At 34.1% G+C, this 16,275-nt stretch overlaps 1 protein-coding gene across 1 annotated transcript in view; it reads left to right on the top strand.

The window, feature by feature from the left end:
* The window catches only part of ASCC3 (activating signal cointegrator 1 complex subunit 3), a 336,478-nt gene that overhangs the window by 123,910 nt on the left and 196,293 nt on the right, over positions 1-16,275 (top strand). Inside the window, exon 11 of the mRNA XM_059401113.1 lies at positions 6,916-7,080. Within this exon, the coding sequence (XP_059257096.1) occupies positions 6,916-7,080 (165 nt within the window). The remainder of the gene's footprint in view (positions 1-6,915; positions 7,081-16,275) is intronic.

Below are 16,275 nucleotides of genomic sequence, written 5' to 3'. Positions count from 1 at the left end.
CAAAATAATAGCAAACTGAATCTAACAACATATTTTAAAAAATCATACACATGATCAATTGGGACATATACCTGGCATGAAAGGTGGTTCAGTATTCTCAAAACAATCAAAGGAATATGTCACATCCATAGGGAGTAGGATAAAAACCATATGATCATTTCAACAGATGCAGCAAAACTATTTGACAATGTGCAGTATCCATTTATGATAAAAATCCTCTGCAAAATAGGTCTAAAGGGAACATACCTCAACATAGTAAAGGCCTTATATGGAAAACTCACAGCCAATCATATTCAGTGGTGAAAAACTGAGAGTGTTCCCCCTAGGGTCCAGAACAAGAGAAGGATGTCCAGTCTCAGCCCTTATATTTAAAATAGTACTAGAGGTCTTAGCCACAGCAGTTAGACAACATAAGGAATGAAGGCATCCAGATTGATAAGGAAGGAGTAAAACTATCACTATTCGTAGTTGACATGATACTGTATGGAGAGAAGACCACCAAAAACTTACTGGAACTGATAAGTAAATTCAATAAAGTTGCAGGATGCAAAATGAATGTACAGAAATCTTTTGCATTTCTACATGCTAAAAATGAAGCAGTAGAAAGTAAAATTTAAAAATAATCCTATTTATAATTACATCAAAAACAATAAAATACTTGGGAATAAACTTAATCCAGGAGGTGAAAAACCTGCACTCCGAAAACTATGAGACACTGATCATGGGCATTCTAGATGATGCAAAGAAATAGAAAAGACACTCCATGGTCATGGGTTGGAAGAACAAATATTGTTAAAATGTCTCTACTGCCCAAAGCAATGTACACATTCAGTGCAATCCCTATCAAAATTCCAGTATTTTTCACAGAACTAGAATGAACAATCTAAAATTTGTATGGAACCACAAAAGACCCTGAATAGCCAAAGTAGTCTTGAAAAAAGAACAAAACTGGAGGTATCCCTATTCCAGATTTCAAGTAATCTTACAAAGCAGTAGTAATTAAAATAGTGTGGTACTGGCATAAGAACACACATAGATCAATGGAACAGAATAGAAAACCCAGAAGGAAGCCCACAATTATATGATCAATTAATGTTCAACAAAGGAGGCAAGAATATACATTGGGAAAAAGTCTTTTCAACACATGGTGTTGGGAAAACTGACAGCTACATTCAAAAGAATGAAACTGGAGCACTCTCTTTCACCATACACAAAAATACAAATGGATTAAAGACCTAAATATGAGACCTGAAACTGTAAAATGGCTTGAAGAGAGCACAGACAATAATTTCTGACATTGGCCATAGCAAAATTTTTCTGGATATGTCTCCTAAGGAAGGGAAATAAAAGTAAAAATAAATGAACTATTGGGATTATATCAAAATAAATATTTCTGCATGGTAAAGGAAACAACAAAACTAAAAGGTAGCCCACCTAATGGGAGATGATATTTGCAAATGACATAATTGATAAGGGGTTAGTATCCAAAATATATTTAAAAAATACAACTCAATATCCAGAAAACAAATAATCCAATTTAGAAATGGGCAGAAGACATGGGCAGACATTTCTTCAAAGAAGACATATAGATGGCCATCAGACACATGAAAGGATGCTCAGCATCACTCGTCATCAGGGATGTGTAAATCACAAGCACAATGAGATATCAACTCACACCTGTCAGAATAGCTAAAATCAAGAAGCAAGTATTGAAGAGGATGTTGACAAAGTAACCCTTGTGAACTGTTGGTGGGATTGAAAATTGGTGCAGCCACTATGGGAAACAGTATGGAGGTTTCCCAAAACATTCCTCAAAAAATTAAAAATAAAAATAACCTATTATCCCTTAATCAGGCTATCGGCTATTTATCCCCAAAATACCAAAACACTACTTCAAAGCAATACATGCACCCTTATGTTTAGTGTGGCATCATTTACAAAGCCAAACTATGGAAGCAAACCAAGTGTCCATCAGTAAATTAGCAGATAAAAAGGAGGTGGTAAACATGATGGAATATACTCAGTCTTAAAAAAGAATGAAATCTTGCCATTTGCAGCAACATGAATAGAGCTAGAGAGTATAATGTTAAGTGAACTAAGTCAGAGAAATACAAATACCATATGCTCTCATTCATCTGTGGAATTTAAAAAACAAAAAGCAAAGAAAAAAAAAAAAGGACAGAGAAACAAACCAAGAAATAGACTGTTAACTACAGAGAACAAACTGATGATTACTAGAGGGGATCTGGGTGGAAGAGTGGTTGAAATAGGTGATGGGGATTAAAGAATACACTTATCATGAAGAAAAGAAAAATTTCCTTGATAGTGTTTGTTTGTTTTTTAACCTTCTTACTGACACTTACAGTGATGGTGTAGCTTATAATAATGGCTCCTGCGAATTGATGAAATAATAGTATTATGTTATTAATCTATGGGATTTTAATGACTATATTTTGGTACTTTAGCATTCTGTTTTTTTGAAAAATTCATTTATGTAATTAGTTTAAACATTTCCCCCCATTTTTTATAGTCTAAGTATAAAATTTCAAAATCACCTCTGAATTTTATAAAGGCAAGAAAATATGCTTTTATTTTTAAAATTTCTTATATTTATTTAATATATTACTTTTATTGCTATAAAATTGGTTTATAACATATTACTTTCAGGTGTGCAACATAATAATTTATTCTTTGTATACACAACGAAGTGATCACCACAGTGAGTTTGTTTATCGTTCATCACTATATACTGCACCACCTTCACCCATTTTACCCCACCCCAACCTCTTCCCTTATGATAACCACTAATCTGTTCTCTGTATCGGTAAGTTGTGTTTGGTCTTGTTTGTTCATTTGTTTTGTTTTTTAGATTCCACATATAAGTGAAATGATTAGAGTACTTGTCGTTCTCTAATTTATTTCACTTAGCATAATATCCTCAGGGTCTATACATATTATTGCAAATAGTTAAGTTTCCTTCTGTATTTTTTAACTGTTATTCCATTGTGTGTGTACATCTTTCTCCATTCATCCATTGATGAACACTTAGGTTGCTTCCATATCTTGGCTACCGTAAATAATTTGAAATCAGGGACTATGATGCCTCCCACTTAGTACTTCTTTCTCAAGATTGCTTTGTCTATTTCGGGTCTTTTATGGTTTCATACATATTTTAGAATTTTTTGTTCTAGTTCTGTGAAAAATGCTGTTAGGATTTTGATATGTATTACATTGACTCTGTAGATTTTTTTTAAAAGATTTTATTTATTTATTTGACAGAGAGAGCGAGATCATAAGTAGGCAAAGAGGCAGGCAGAGAGAGGGGGAAAGCAGGCTCCCTGCCAAGCAGGGAGCCCAATGGAGGCCTCAATCCCAGGATCCTGAGATCATGACCTGGGCCGAAGGCAGAGGCTTAACCCACTGAGCCACACAGGTTCCCCGAATCTGTAGATTTTTTAACAATATTAATTTTTCCAATCCATGAACACAGGATATCTTACTAATTATTAGGGTCTCCATCAATTTCTTTCATCAGTGTCTTGTAGTTTTAAGTATGTAGATTTTTCAGCTCCTTGGTTAAATTTATTCCCAGGTATTTTATTCATTTTGATGTAATTGTAATTGGGATTATTTTCTTCATTTCTATTGTTAGTAATTTATAGAAATAAAATAGATTCCTATCTATTCATTTGGTATCCTGTAACTTTACTGAATTAATTTATTAGTTTTAACAGGGTTTGTTTTTTTTTTTTTTTGGTGGAGTCCTTAAGGTTTTCTATATATAGTATCATGTCTTCTGATACTGATATAGTGACAGTTTCACTACTTCCTTTCCAATTTGGATACCATAGAAATAGAGAGGATCATAAGAGACTACTATGAACAATCATATATCAGCAAATTGGACAATCTAGAAAAAATGGATAAATTCCTAGAAACATACAATCTACTGACTCATGGAGAAAGAGAAAATATAAACAGACTAATACATCATATTAATAGAATGAAAGAGAAAAATCATACCATAATCTTATTAAATGCAGAAAAAAATTTTGACAAAATTTAATGTCTTCACATTCCCTCATGTTCTTTGCAGCATTATCAACAGTAGCCAAGACATGGGAACAACCCAAGTGTCCCCCAGTGGATGGATAAGGAAAATGTAGTGTATATGTACAATGGAATATTGATCAGCCATAGAAAGGAAGGAAACTCAAACTTTTCAACATGGATGGACCTTGAGGACATTATGCTAGGTGAATATTGATCAGCCATAGAAAGGAAGGAAACTCAAACTTTTCAACATGGATGGACCTTGAGGACATTATGCTAGGTGAAATAAGACAGAGAATGACCAATACTGTGTGTTCTAACTTAAATGTGGAATATAAAAAAGATGAACTTAAAGAGTAGAGAGGTGGTTGCCAAGGGCTGGAATTTCAGGAAATGAGGAAATATTGGTCAAGGGATATAAACTGTAAGATGAATATGTTCTCAGGATTTGATGTACAGCATGCTAATTGTGATTTGCAATGCTATAATATTAATATTAATATTAATGTTTAAGTGAACTACCAGATGAATTGGTTCTGCCAGGTCTCAGGTCATTTGGTATTTCTATCAAATGGATAAGCATTTTAAAACTAAAGACACCAAATTTTTGACACAATGGTTGTATATAACATCGCGACTGTGCCATTTTTCCCAGTGGACAAGATAAAACTGGAACAGTTTCAAGTAATGATTTTTGTGTTTCTGAGGGAATAAGTACATGTATTGAGAGAAATTTAAGTTGACAGTAAAAATGTTGACGGTTAACCCATGCCCCAATATAAGAGCAGATGGAAATGTCTTGCATGAGTTCCAATTCATTAAGCAAATGTGACACTTCATGTTCTAGACATTTTAAGTTCAGGGAATTGAAGTGATAAAATAGTAATATAAATGAAGCCTCTTCTCACTGTGCTGAAAGTAAAGTATAATAAAATGCTAAAATGGATTTTTAAGGTTTCATCAGTATAGCTTTCTGATATCTGAAAAATTTGATTTACAATTTGTTGCCACATTGTCATCGCTGAAAGTTAATTATAAGACAGTATAAGCATCATATTCTAAGTTCATGGTGAGGTAGGAAGCCAAGCTTTATTATTTAAAAGTGTACCCTGTGTCATTCCTAACATTCATGACTTAATAAGCTTACTTATTTAAATTTTTATATTAAATATACAGCGTATGAGAATTGTTTTGAAAACAGATAGGCTTGTCTTCCAGGATTTTGAATAAAAAGGGTTGTTAATAAGTAATCCCTATATTTTGGATTATTCTAAAGTTGTCATTATTCAAAGTAGAAGTTCAATTTGAATTTGTTCCAAGAGATTTTAATTCACAGTGAATGTTTTTACCCATTTTAGATCTCAAAATTTATTATACATCTGTTTATACTTAATTCCAGCAGCATATCCTTTCCGTAAAATTTGTTGTGATCTCAACATTGCCATTCAGCTTTAGCAACTTTGAACTAAGTAACTTTGGATTTATAGTATTTCGTATCTTAGATACGATTCACTAGTTTGTTAATTTCTCTTCAAGTACAGCTTTGAAATTTTGTCATTGATACAGCTCATCTCATAATGAAAGCAGTGGTATCTCTAATAATGCAACAGGTCATATTGGCACATCATGTTTTGGATTTGTTAAGGAGTTTATATATAATTTGTACCAATCTAAAAATTAAAAATAAAACAAAAATCAAGGTAATTATTGTCCCCATAGGTGACTTAACCAGATGTGAAATAACAAAAGTGTTGAGAGAACACTCTGACCCTCATCTTAGTGAACCCCTTCAAAGCGCAGTTCAACTGTGATTATCATCGGTCTCTAATCCTGATGAGAAACTGTAGTTTTGATTTATCTAGTATTCTTTGAATTGTCCACATATTGGCTCGTTTCCTAATGTAGTATTACTATAGTAGAAGGTATTATTAAACTTGTCATCTTTTTCTCTGCAACAGGATGATTTTAGAGGAGACAGTTTAATGTGTGAAAAGCAAAGAGAATTTCCATTATAGTTTCATGTTAAATGGTCTGCTACTGTGAGGCTCACATAAATGCGTCGGGCTTAACCTCCTGCTCTACACACCCTGGAATCTCCAGTGACTGTCTTTGGATTGCAGTTGTATGCCAGTTAGGCTGTATTGTTTGTATTATTTTTGGTACAAAATAGTGCATATACTTGTTGATATTAAAGGGCAATTTTTTGAAAACTGTGTGTCCGTAGTAAAGTTTCTTTCACATTTGGGTAGGTATAAACAGGTGATCATTCCTGGAGTGGATTCTTGGTTTCCTTCTTATTGCCTTTTAACATTTGGTTCACTTCATTGTCCCTTTTCAGGTAAAGGCCATTATCATTGTATGCAGTTTAAAAGATAGAATTTTTGTTTTGTTTTGTTTATTTTTTTTTAAAGATTTTATTTACTGGAGACAGGGAGGGGCAGAGGGAGAGGGACAAGCTGACTCCCCGCCGAGCAGAGAGCCCAAAGCAGGTTCAATCCCAGGACCCTGGGATTATGACCTGAGCCAACCAGGCACCCAGAATCATTTGTTTTTTTACATCATAAGACACTTTTCAAAAAAGCTTTGTATTTTGTACACTTTACTATAATTTTTTGACAGACTGTTATCATTGAGTTTTAAATAACTGCTTAATGTCACAACTTACGTGAAGCTAAATGAAATGAAATATTACTCTTGAAATGACAGTGTCTACAGTGAATTACATATCATTCTGGGATATTTTAAACACTTCTTATTTGATCTGTATAAAGGTTGCCAGTCATAATTCTTTTTGAATGACACATTTGTAATTTATATAAACTATGTGACTTTTTCTCTTTTTTATTTTATCTTATCTTACAGATGCTGGTGACCACCCCAGAAAAATGGGATGTAGTGACAAGAAAGAGTGTCGGAGATGTAGCTCTTTCCCAAATTGTAAAGCTCCTTATTCTTGATGAAGTTCATTTGCTGCATGAAGATAGAGGACCAGTCTTAGAAAGCATAGTGGCACGTACTTTACGGCAGGTAAGTGGAAGTTATTTTTAAGCTTGTTTTGGAGGGATGTTTTTAAGCTTAAATATAGCGTTCAAGAATATTAATATGTATTATTCATGGGAATAAAGACAATTTTAGTATGGAGAAAACTTTAGGTATTTTATTTTCGTATTGAAAGTACTCTTCCTTCCTTACAAGTCTTATTTTTTTGAAGTCTCTAAAAATTAACCAAAGTAAATACAAGAAAACTTCTAAACCATTTTTGCAAAGCCAAGTATAATATTGTCTATGAAGTGTTAAAGATATAACAGAACATAGGCAAATATTAGTGATTTCCTTCATTTTTCTCCCTGCCTTCTACCCTCTGAAAAAATCTGAACATGATTTATAAGTTTTCTGCTATACTAGATCATATAAATCACCTCATATGCATAATCTTAATCATTATTTTTTTAAAAAAGACGTGTGCACAGTCTCTAGTTTTGGAGCTTTGTAGCTATTCATTAATAGTCCAAACAAAGACTGGTAAATTTACCAGTGTATCATGGTTATTTTCTGCCCGCCCCTATTTTCATTAAGTAAAAAGATAAAGTGTCTCAGAAAGCCCATGAGTATTAAAAATGGCATTTGTTGTTAGATTTTACCTGTATAGAAAATAAATGAAAACTAGTTGAATCATTTCTCTTATACTTCATATGCTAAACAGCTCTGATCCAGGTCTAGATTTGGGAATTTAATATAAAAAATGGAGTGCAAAATTTTAAAAAGTTAATATTGCATTTTAAAATGCCTTAAAAAATATTTTGTTTTCATCTGGTAAATCCACCATAAAATTCTAGATGGTTAATAATTTAGCTATATCAGGGATGCCTGGTTGGCTCAGTTGAGCGTCTGCCTTTGGCTCCGGTCATGTACCAGGGTTCTGGGATGGAGTCCAGCATCAGGCTCCCTCCCTGCTCAGTGGGGAGCAAGCTTCTCCCTCTGCCTCTGCCCCTCCCTCAGCTCCTGAGCACTTTCTCTGTCTCTTTCTCTCTCAAATAAATAAACAAAACATTTTTTTAAAAATGATAATTTAGCTATATCAAACAAAACTTTGTTAGTACATTAAAGAAGACATAAGAGGATTTTTTCATAACCTTGAGGTAGAGAACCTCTAAGCAAAATTGAAAACTCCAAAGGTTGTAAAGGGAATATGTGGCCAGTTAAGACTCCTCCAAAAAGTTAAAAAATAAGACAAAAATAACATTATTTGTAGCAATATAATAAATTTCTTTTATATTTAATAGTTATTAGAAATTAATAAGAAATACAAACTTAAAAAATTTGGAGAATTCATTTCACAGTAAAAATAAACATACTGAGCATTATAGAAAAGATGCTTAAAGGGACATGAGAGTTTTACCAGATTTACAGAAGTGAAAAAGAATGTAATTTGAAAGCACCCGCTAAAATCAACTCTGTGGGGGCACCTGGGTGGCTCAATTGGTTAAATGTCTGCCTTCAGCTCAGGTCATGATCCTGGGGTCAGGTCAGGGTCCTGGGATCAAGCCCCGCATCGGACTCTTTGCTCAGCAGGGAGCCTGCTTCTCCCTCTCCCTCTGCCTGCTGCTCTGCCTACTTGTGCTCTTCTATCTCTCTGTCAAATAAATAAATAAAATCTTTAAAAACAATAAAATCAACCCTGTGTTTTTACTTCTAGGGAGCTAATGTATGGAAATAATAGCACAAACATATAGATATAATAACACCAGTGTTCACTGTAGCTTTCTTGCTAATGCAAAATATGCTAGAAGCAACCGAGATGTCCAACAAAAGATGAAGTGGTTTAATAAATTATATTTATACCATAAAATGCTGCATTACAGCCTTTAAAAAGAATGAGGTAGAGCTGTATGAACTGGACTTGAAAGATAGATTATATTCTCATTGAAATAGGAAGCTGTCCTCTATATATAGCACAATCCCATTTATGTAAAGGAAAACATATACGCTATATTTATTTTCTCATTCATTAAACTAGTGAACGTATGTCAGCCACATAGTTCTAGGTGCTATGGGTATAGTTAACAGAGTTCTTGCTTATCTTTAGATTTTAGGTTTAGGTAGAGTAGGATGCATAGTCACAGAAGAATGTGCTACAAATTATAAAGGTGCTTTGCTAACAGAGATGGAATTTAACGGTTGTTTGGGACATGTTCGTATTTTACCATATTAATTTAAAAAACATAGTATACATATACACATAAACACACATGCATAAAATGCAAAAGGCTGAAATACTCAAAATGACAAAAATCGGAGATTTTAGCTAATATCCAATGTAAGAATTTCAAGGATACAGATAGTTGTGAGACCCAGGTGAAGCATGGAGAAGCCTGGACGTGCTGTCACTGCTTTCCAGGTCCTTTCTTGCCATTTTGGATTGGCTCTGGCCTAGATTTTACATAGGAGGTCTCAAAAAGAAGCATGCAGGGCATCATCTGCAGAAAAGAGAGCTATTTTAATCATTAAATGTTTTATTTTATAGCATGATACTTATATAGCTTAGTGATGTTTTTCAGGGAGCCATGCCATAGGAATCCATACATTCTAGGATTAAGCCGCCTAGAGAGATCACATCCATCAACTAAAAGCATGATGAAAATAAGCACTTTCCTGTAACTAGAGAACATTAGAGGCCAACTGAATATCCTTAGTACATTTACCAGGAGGTCTGCAATAGCAAGTTTACAAGGGGATTTGACTAGGACATCTTTCCCGAGTACCTCTAGTTAAGGGAGCAAATAGATTGCAGACCTGCTGCTAATATTTCTGTATACACGTACACAGACACATGTCATTATGTATTTCTCATATATATCTAATACATATATATATGTGCAATATAAATTTATAAATATTTTGTTAACTTTATAAAGGTATAATTTTCCATATATGATCTATGTTATAAACCATATAAAGTTAAATGTATATAAACTAAATATATAAAATGTATTCCAGGTTTGTTTATTACATATGAATACAATTATAGAAATGTATATCTTAATATATGATACAGGAATATAGTATATAATATATATAACATCTAAATATATAATATATATGATAATATATTTATCATACACAGTGATATCTCTCATCACATAATGAAACTCTGCTTCTGTGGTTTAGCACTATTATGCTCATAAACTTGACAGATTGCTCTTTGTTATCTGAAGAAAAACGTTAAAATTCCTCATCTGGACATTAAAGACTATTGTGATCTATTTGTCTAACTTTTAACTTCTGCATATTCCTTAGCTGTAATAGGTTCCAGCCACACAAAACTATGCATTCCTTCTTATCTATTTCCTTTCCAAAACAGTTGACTCTTTTCCAGAGATTAAATTCATCTCACTGGAGCAGAATGTGTTATCAGTTATGAGATTAAAGGTTATAAATACAGAATTACATATCTTCATCACTCCACACATTCATCTGTTAAAAACCTGATATCCTTTTGAATCTGCCAAATATCACTTCTTATTTTAAGTGTTTCCTAGTACAAAATTCAAAATGAATTACACCTTTTCTGGATTCCCTCTCTGCTCCTTTACACAGTTTTAGACCTTACCACTATTGTCCTTATAATTTCACAACTTGCTATAATTAATTCTGTCTTAACTTTTATCCTTTACTAGATTTTAATACCCTTGATAGAAGGAGGTATTTGATTCTTCTTATTTCTTAATATGCTATGACAAAGCTCATAACTGTGGTTTTTTTAAAAAGCAAAGTTCCTGTTTTTATTTGTTCCTTTTAATTACCAGATGCTCCCATTAGATGGCAGTGTTTTATATGGCACATCAACATTTGTAACTGAAGTACCCTTAGAAGCTATTCTAATACAGTTTTGGTTGTGTTCAGTTTCCGGTTCAGGTTCTGTGAGTTGGTATTAGGGACCAAATTCACAACACACTTGACAGGAATTTGGAAGAGAAAATTGTAATAAAGGCCAAATCTGTTGTATATAGTAACACTGAACTAATACTAGTTGTCTTCTTAACTGTATTAACTTCAATTTTATCTAGGGGCAAATATCATTAAAAACTTACTGCATAGTTTTGGGCTAATGATACAGAAGAAGCTGTAAAATATTAAAATTTTTATAGTTTTCGGGGTGCCTGGGTGGCTCAGTGGGTTAAGCCTCTGCCTTCAGCCCAGGTCATGGTCTCAGGGTCCTGGGATCAAGCCCCGCATTGGGCTCCCTGCTCAACGGATCCTGCTTCTCCCTCTCCCCCTGCCTGCAGCTCTGCCTACTTGTACTCTCTCTCCATCTCTCTGTCAAGTAAATAAGTAAAATCTTGAAAAAGATTTTTTGTAATTTTCAACAATTAATACTTTTTAGGTGGATGTGTATAGTTTATAGAACTTTGAGATTTGGTTTAACATAAAGTTCCAAGTTAATCTCATTTAAAAGAAAGTAATTCACATATAGGCTATTATATATATTGAGAATAATAGGATTATACCTTTAGATAAAAAATAGAGTAGTTTTAAATTGGATTTTTCACAGAAAAATATCTGGTGTTTGCAGAGTATCATGTATTTGACATGGAAATACTCTAAAAATATGTTCAGTAACTTTTATGTTGTAAGTAACTATTTTATTTTATTTTTTTAAAGATGTTATTTACTTATTTGACAGAAATCACAAGCAGGCAGAGAGGCAGGCAGAGATAGAGAGGGGGAAGCAGGCTCCCTGCCAAGCAGAGAGCCTAATGCAGGGCTCGATCCCAGGACCCTGGGATCATGACCTGAGCCAAAGGCAGAGACTTTAACCCACTGAACCATCCAGGCGCCCCTCTAAATAATTATTTTAAAGCAAAAATTACTTTTCTTTCCTTTCAGATCACCACCAGTACTACCTAGAACTATTGTGTGTGATTAAAATCCTCATTCTACTCAGTATAAAAAACTCTCATCACAACATGTAAAGGAAGTTTCTTAAGTAATAGGTATATTCATTGTTTCCCCCATAGAGGGTTCTCTTGTTTTTAATTGGGTTTTTTGGGATTTTGCTGCTGTTCATAAGATTTTTTAGTGAATGCAAATCCATGGTCAGATGTTGTATATGTGTTTATACTCTAATTTCCATCTACCTCTATCATGTTTTAATCCTTTCTCCTTATGTTTTTGCAGTCTCTGTATGTATAGATCTTGGTCTTATTCATTGTATCCACATTACCCAAAATTTAGGTCCTAAGCCAGTGTTGATAGATGGCTAATTCTGAAAGTATTCATATAACTCCCATTGAAGTACTTTGCTTATATCCACGGAGTCTTTTAGACTGAGCTAACTTATCAACAGCCTTCTCAGAAACCTGCTATGAAGTTACTGATAGTAATCCCATAGGATCATAATGATATATTTTAATCACAAAGTGAGTAGAAATTTGGGGCCATTCCTTGTTTTTATCTTTCTGAGTATGTTACACTGTAATCAGAGAATGTGGCCTATTTTTTTTTTTTTTCGGTTTTGGAACTTACTGAGTTTTTTGTAACTTAATAATATATTTAATTGTTTCAAGATTCCTATAGCTATTTAATGTAAATTCCCATGTGTATTTTTCAGTATGGTGGGTAGAAAGTGCTCTTATGTGTCTATTAAATCAAGGTTGTGAATTACGACCCACAGAGTCAGACAAAGAGGATTCCCGACCTCTAAACTCAGTTCTGGTCACTCTCTCCTCTCATCATCTGCTTTCTGTTCAGCTTGGTACAGTCCTCCTTTGCACTTACTTTTTCTTCTGTTTGAAGGTTTTTATCCCCTGATCATCCCTCATATTTCTTTTTTTTTTTTTAAGATTTTATTTATTTATTTGACAGAGAGATCACAAGTAGGCAGAGAGGCAGGCAGAGAGAGAGGGAGGAGGAAGCAGGCTCCCTGCTGAGCAGAGAGCCCGACGCGGGGCTCGATCCCAGGACCCTGGGATCATGACCTGAGCCGAAGGCAGAGGCTTTTACCCACTGAGCCACCCAGGCACCCCGATCCCTCATATTTCTTTAGCGATGATTTTCTTCCTTACCCCACCTAAAGTGGGACCCCTCCCATGCTACTTTTTATGCCATTACCCTGTTTTGTTTCACTCATGGCACTTAGCGATACCTGATAATGCCTAATTTGTTCATGAGTTTATGGTTGTCTCTCACTAAAATGTCAGCTCTTTGATTGTAAATGCCCTGTTATGTTTACTGCACACTGTTATGTTTATTGTTATTTCCTGGTCCACTCTTGCCCTCACTCCAAAATCCATTTAGTTATACAATTGAAATCTGTTGACTGACTAATGAAATGGCAAAATCTTCTCTGACCTTATTTAAAATGCTGTGCTTGCTCCTCTTTAAGGAGTATTTGTTTGTTTGTTTGTTTACTCCCTTTTCTGACTATCTGTTGTTATATATTTTATTATTGAATCCTTTCTAGTAATAATGAACATCAAATTGGAACATACTTTGTCCCCTTTTATTGTGAAAGCAGGTTTATAAAATCCTCACTAAAAATGAACAGTGATTGAACAGTAATTTAACAAAATATGATTTCCAAGGCTTATTGAGTTGTTTTCTGGTTAATATCACCTAGAGGTAAAACTTTCTGAAGTATATTCAAAACCATATTTTGAAAATTCTCTTATTTATCCTTTTTCTTATTTTTTATTCTCTTATTTTTTCATTTTCTTCTGTAAATTTAGGTAATTTATACATTTTTAAATAGTTTTTACAAATCCTCTGATTTGTAAGTTTAAGGAACAAATGGAACTGTTTCTTTAACCAGTCTGTAACTCTGCCAGACAAATGTTTATGTTGATTCAGTACTTGATAAACTCCGTTTAGGACTTTCGCCAGGGAGATTGTTTTTATATCCAGACAAATACCTTTAATTTGAAAGGAAAGTTGGTTTACAAGTTGCAGTTCTGATTCTCTCACAGAAGTGCTAAGAATCTTCTAAGGAGCTGTACATATCTCATAGGTGATGTTTTGTTTACTCTTCAGATAGGCCCAGATATAACCTCTAAACTCATCTCTAAACTTACAGAAAGAGTTTGGAAGTTACAGGGCCACAATTTCTCTTATACTTATAAGAAACATTTGTGTTGGGGAGTATACCCAGGCATTTGGATTTTTCCCAGCCTGTATGTACATTGTATTACAGCATGCAGGGAGAAATCTGGCCTTGGGAATTGCTCACTTAGGTGCAGAAAACTGAGGATACCAGCATGATGCAAGCAGTTTTTGACCAAAGAAGAAACATAGGAAACTGAAGAAATAATTAAAATATTTACCCAAATGTCCTTCCATAAACCCCCTTATTTTACTTACGAGAACAAGAGAGAATGACATATATTTCTAGATTTTAAAAAATAATGATAAGGTTAAATCTTTTTATATGCATTCTCTCATTGGTCGATTAACTTGCCAAATTCATTCTAAATCATGTGTACTTTTTCAAATCACATCAGAGGTTTTCAAACCTCAGGTAAGAAACCAGTTTTCCAAATTAGACTTCTATTTAGAAGGGAGGTATACGGAGCGCCGGGGTGGCTCAGTGGGTTAAGCCTCTGCCTTTGGCTCAGGTTATGATCCCAGGGTCCTGGGATTGAGCCCCATATCGGGCTCTCAGCTCAGCCTCCCCCACCTCCGCCTGCCTCTCTGCCTACTCTGACCTCCGTCTTTCAAATAAATAAATAAAATCTTTAAAAAATAATAATAATTTTTAAAAATTTTTAATAACTTTTTTAAAAATTCAAAAAATAAAATCTTTTAATAAAAGGGAAGTATACAAAATATGAAAGCAGAAGAGATACAAAAATCACAGACAGAAAGATTATTATAAGGACATGGGCTGCAGAATGCTACCCAGTATTTCTCCAGAACCCTTAGGGCTTAGGGATGAATGGTCCTTTACTGTATCATGGTAATGGTATAAATTATTCCCCTTAGGAACATTTTGTATCCTAATTCAAAATGGGAAGTTTGCATGTGATTAAAATGATTCTTTCTTTTGGCAAATGCTAACATCCTATATTGCTAAAATCGAGAACTTGAATAATGTAATTAATATGGTAAGGTGATCAAACATGTAGAATTGCATATCCTATGAATAGGTAAATCTCAGGTCTCCATGCAACATTTTCTCAGAGCAGAAATTGAACACATCAGAGGCTTTATAAAATAAAATAGAAATTTAGAAATAACTTTTATATGATAAAATGACATATATACATCTATATAGATGTATATGCACACATACATACATATAATACATGCATGCACGCATACATTCTACACTTTAATACCTGTTAAAATGAAGACTGAAAACTTAACCAACTGAAAGATTAATCTCCTGCCATTTAGAGGTCAGTAAGTGATCATGGAAGTAAAGGAGAGAAGGAGAGAGGGACAGCACTGTTATATACCTAGAATTATAATGCAGAGTAAGAATTATACTCTTAAATGAAACAGGAATGGAGGGACCATAAATAAGTCAATTATTGAATGTTAAATGTTAGACAGTTTTAAATAGAATATTCTAACAAAAACAAATGGGAAAATAATAAAGCTGAAAAGATTAACTTAATTATGAAATAACAATTTAAAAAAAAACTGAAATAGTTTTTTTAAAAACCTGAGTTAAATAAAGAAACCTCACAAGTCTAATCACAAGTAGAAAACCACTGAGTCAACAAAATTAGAATTGATAAAGACCTTTTACAGAATGTTTAGAAACTCAACAGGATGACAGTACTATAAACCGTCATGAATTAGACCCGAAAACATAATTGAGAGAGAGAACTGGACATTGCTGAGTGCTTATGAGCAGCTCCATGGACAGACTCCTCTTTCACGGTCATTTCTGCATTTCTTTCTTTTTTTTTTTAATGTTCAGTTAGCCACCATATAGTACATAATTAGTCCTGATGCAGTGTTCAGTGATTCAGTAGTTAATTAAGTATAACACCCAGTGCTCAACACAGCACGTGCTCTCCTCAGTACCCATCACCCTGTTCCCCCTCCCCTCATTTCTAACCAGATGTTCTGTCCCCTCCCTCCTCCAGTTCAGACCACCAGTTCTTTGTGAGTGCGGCACCTTAAACCCACCATCCTTTCTGGCCTCCCTCCCGGTCCGTTTTCTGGGATTAGAACCATTACCTGCGCTCAGCATGCCTTCCCTGATTTACCTGGGTT

Source organism: Mustela nigripes, chromosome 5, assembly GCF_022355385.1.
Source record: "Mustela nigripes isolate SB6536 chromosome 5, MUSNIG.SB6536, whole genome shotgun sequence".
Classification (NCBI taxonomy): domain Eukaryota; kingdom Metazoa; phylum Chordata; class Mammalia; order Carnivora; family Mustelidae; genus Mustela; species Mustela nigripes.
The sequence above is the reverse complement of the archived record's forward strand: the minus strand, read 5'-3'. Positions and strand labels throughout refer to the sequence as shown.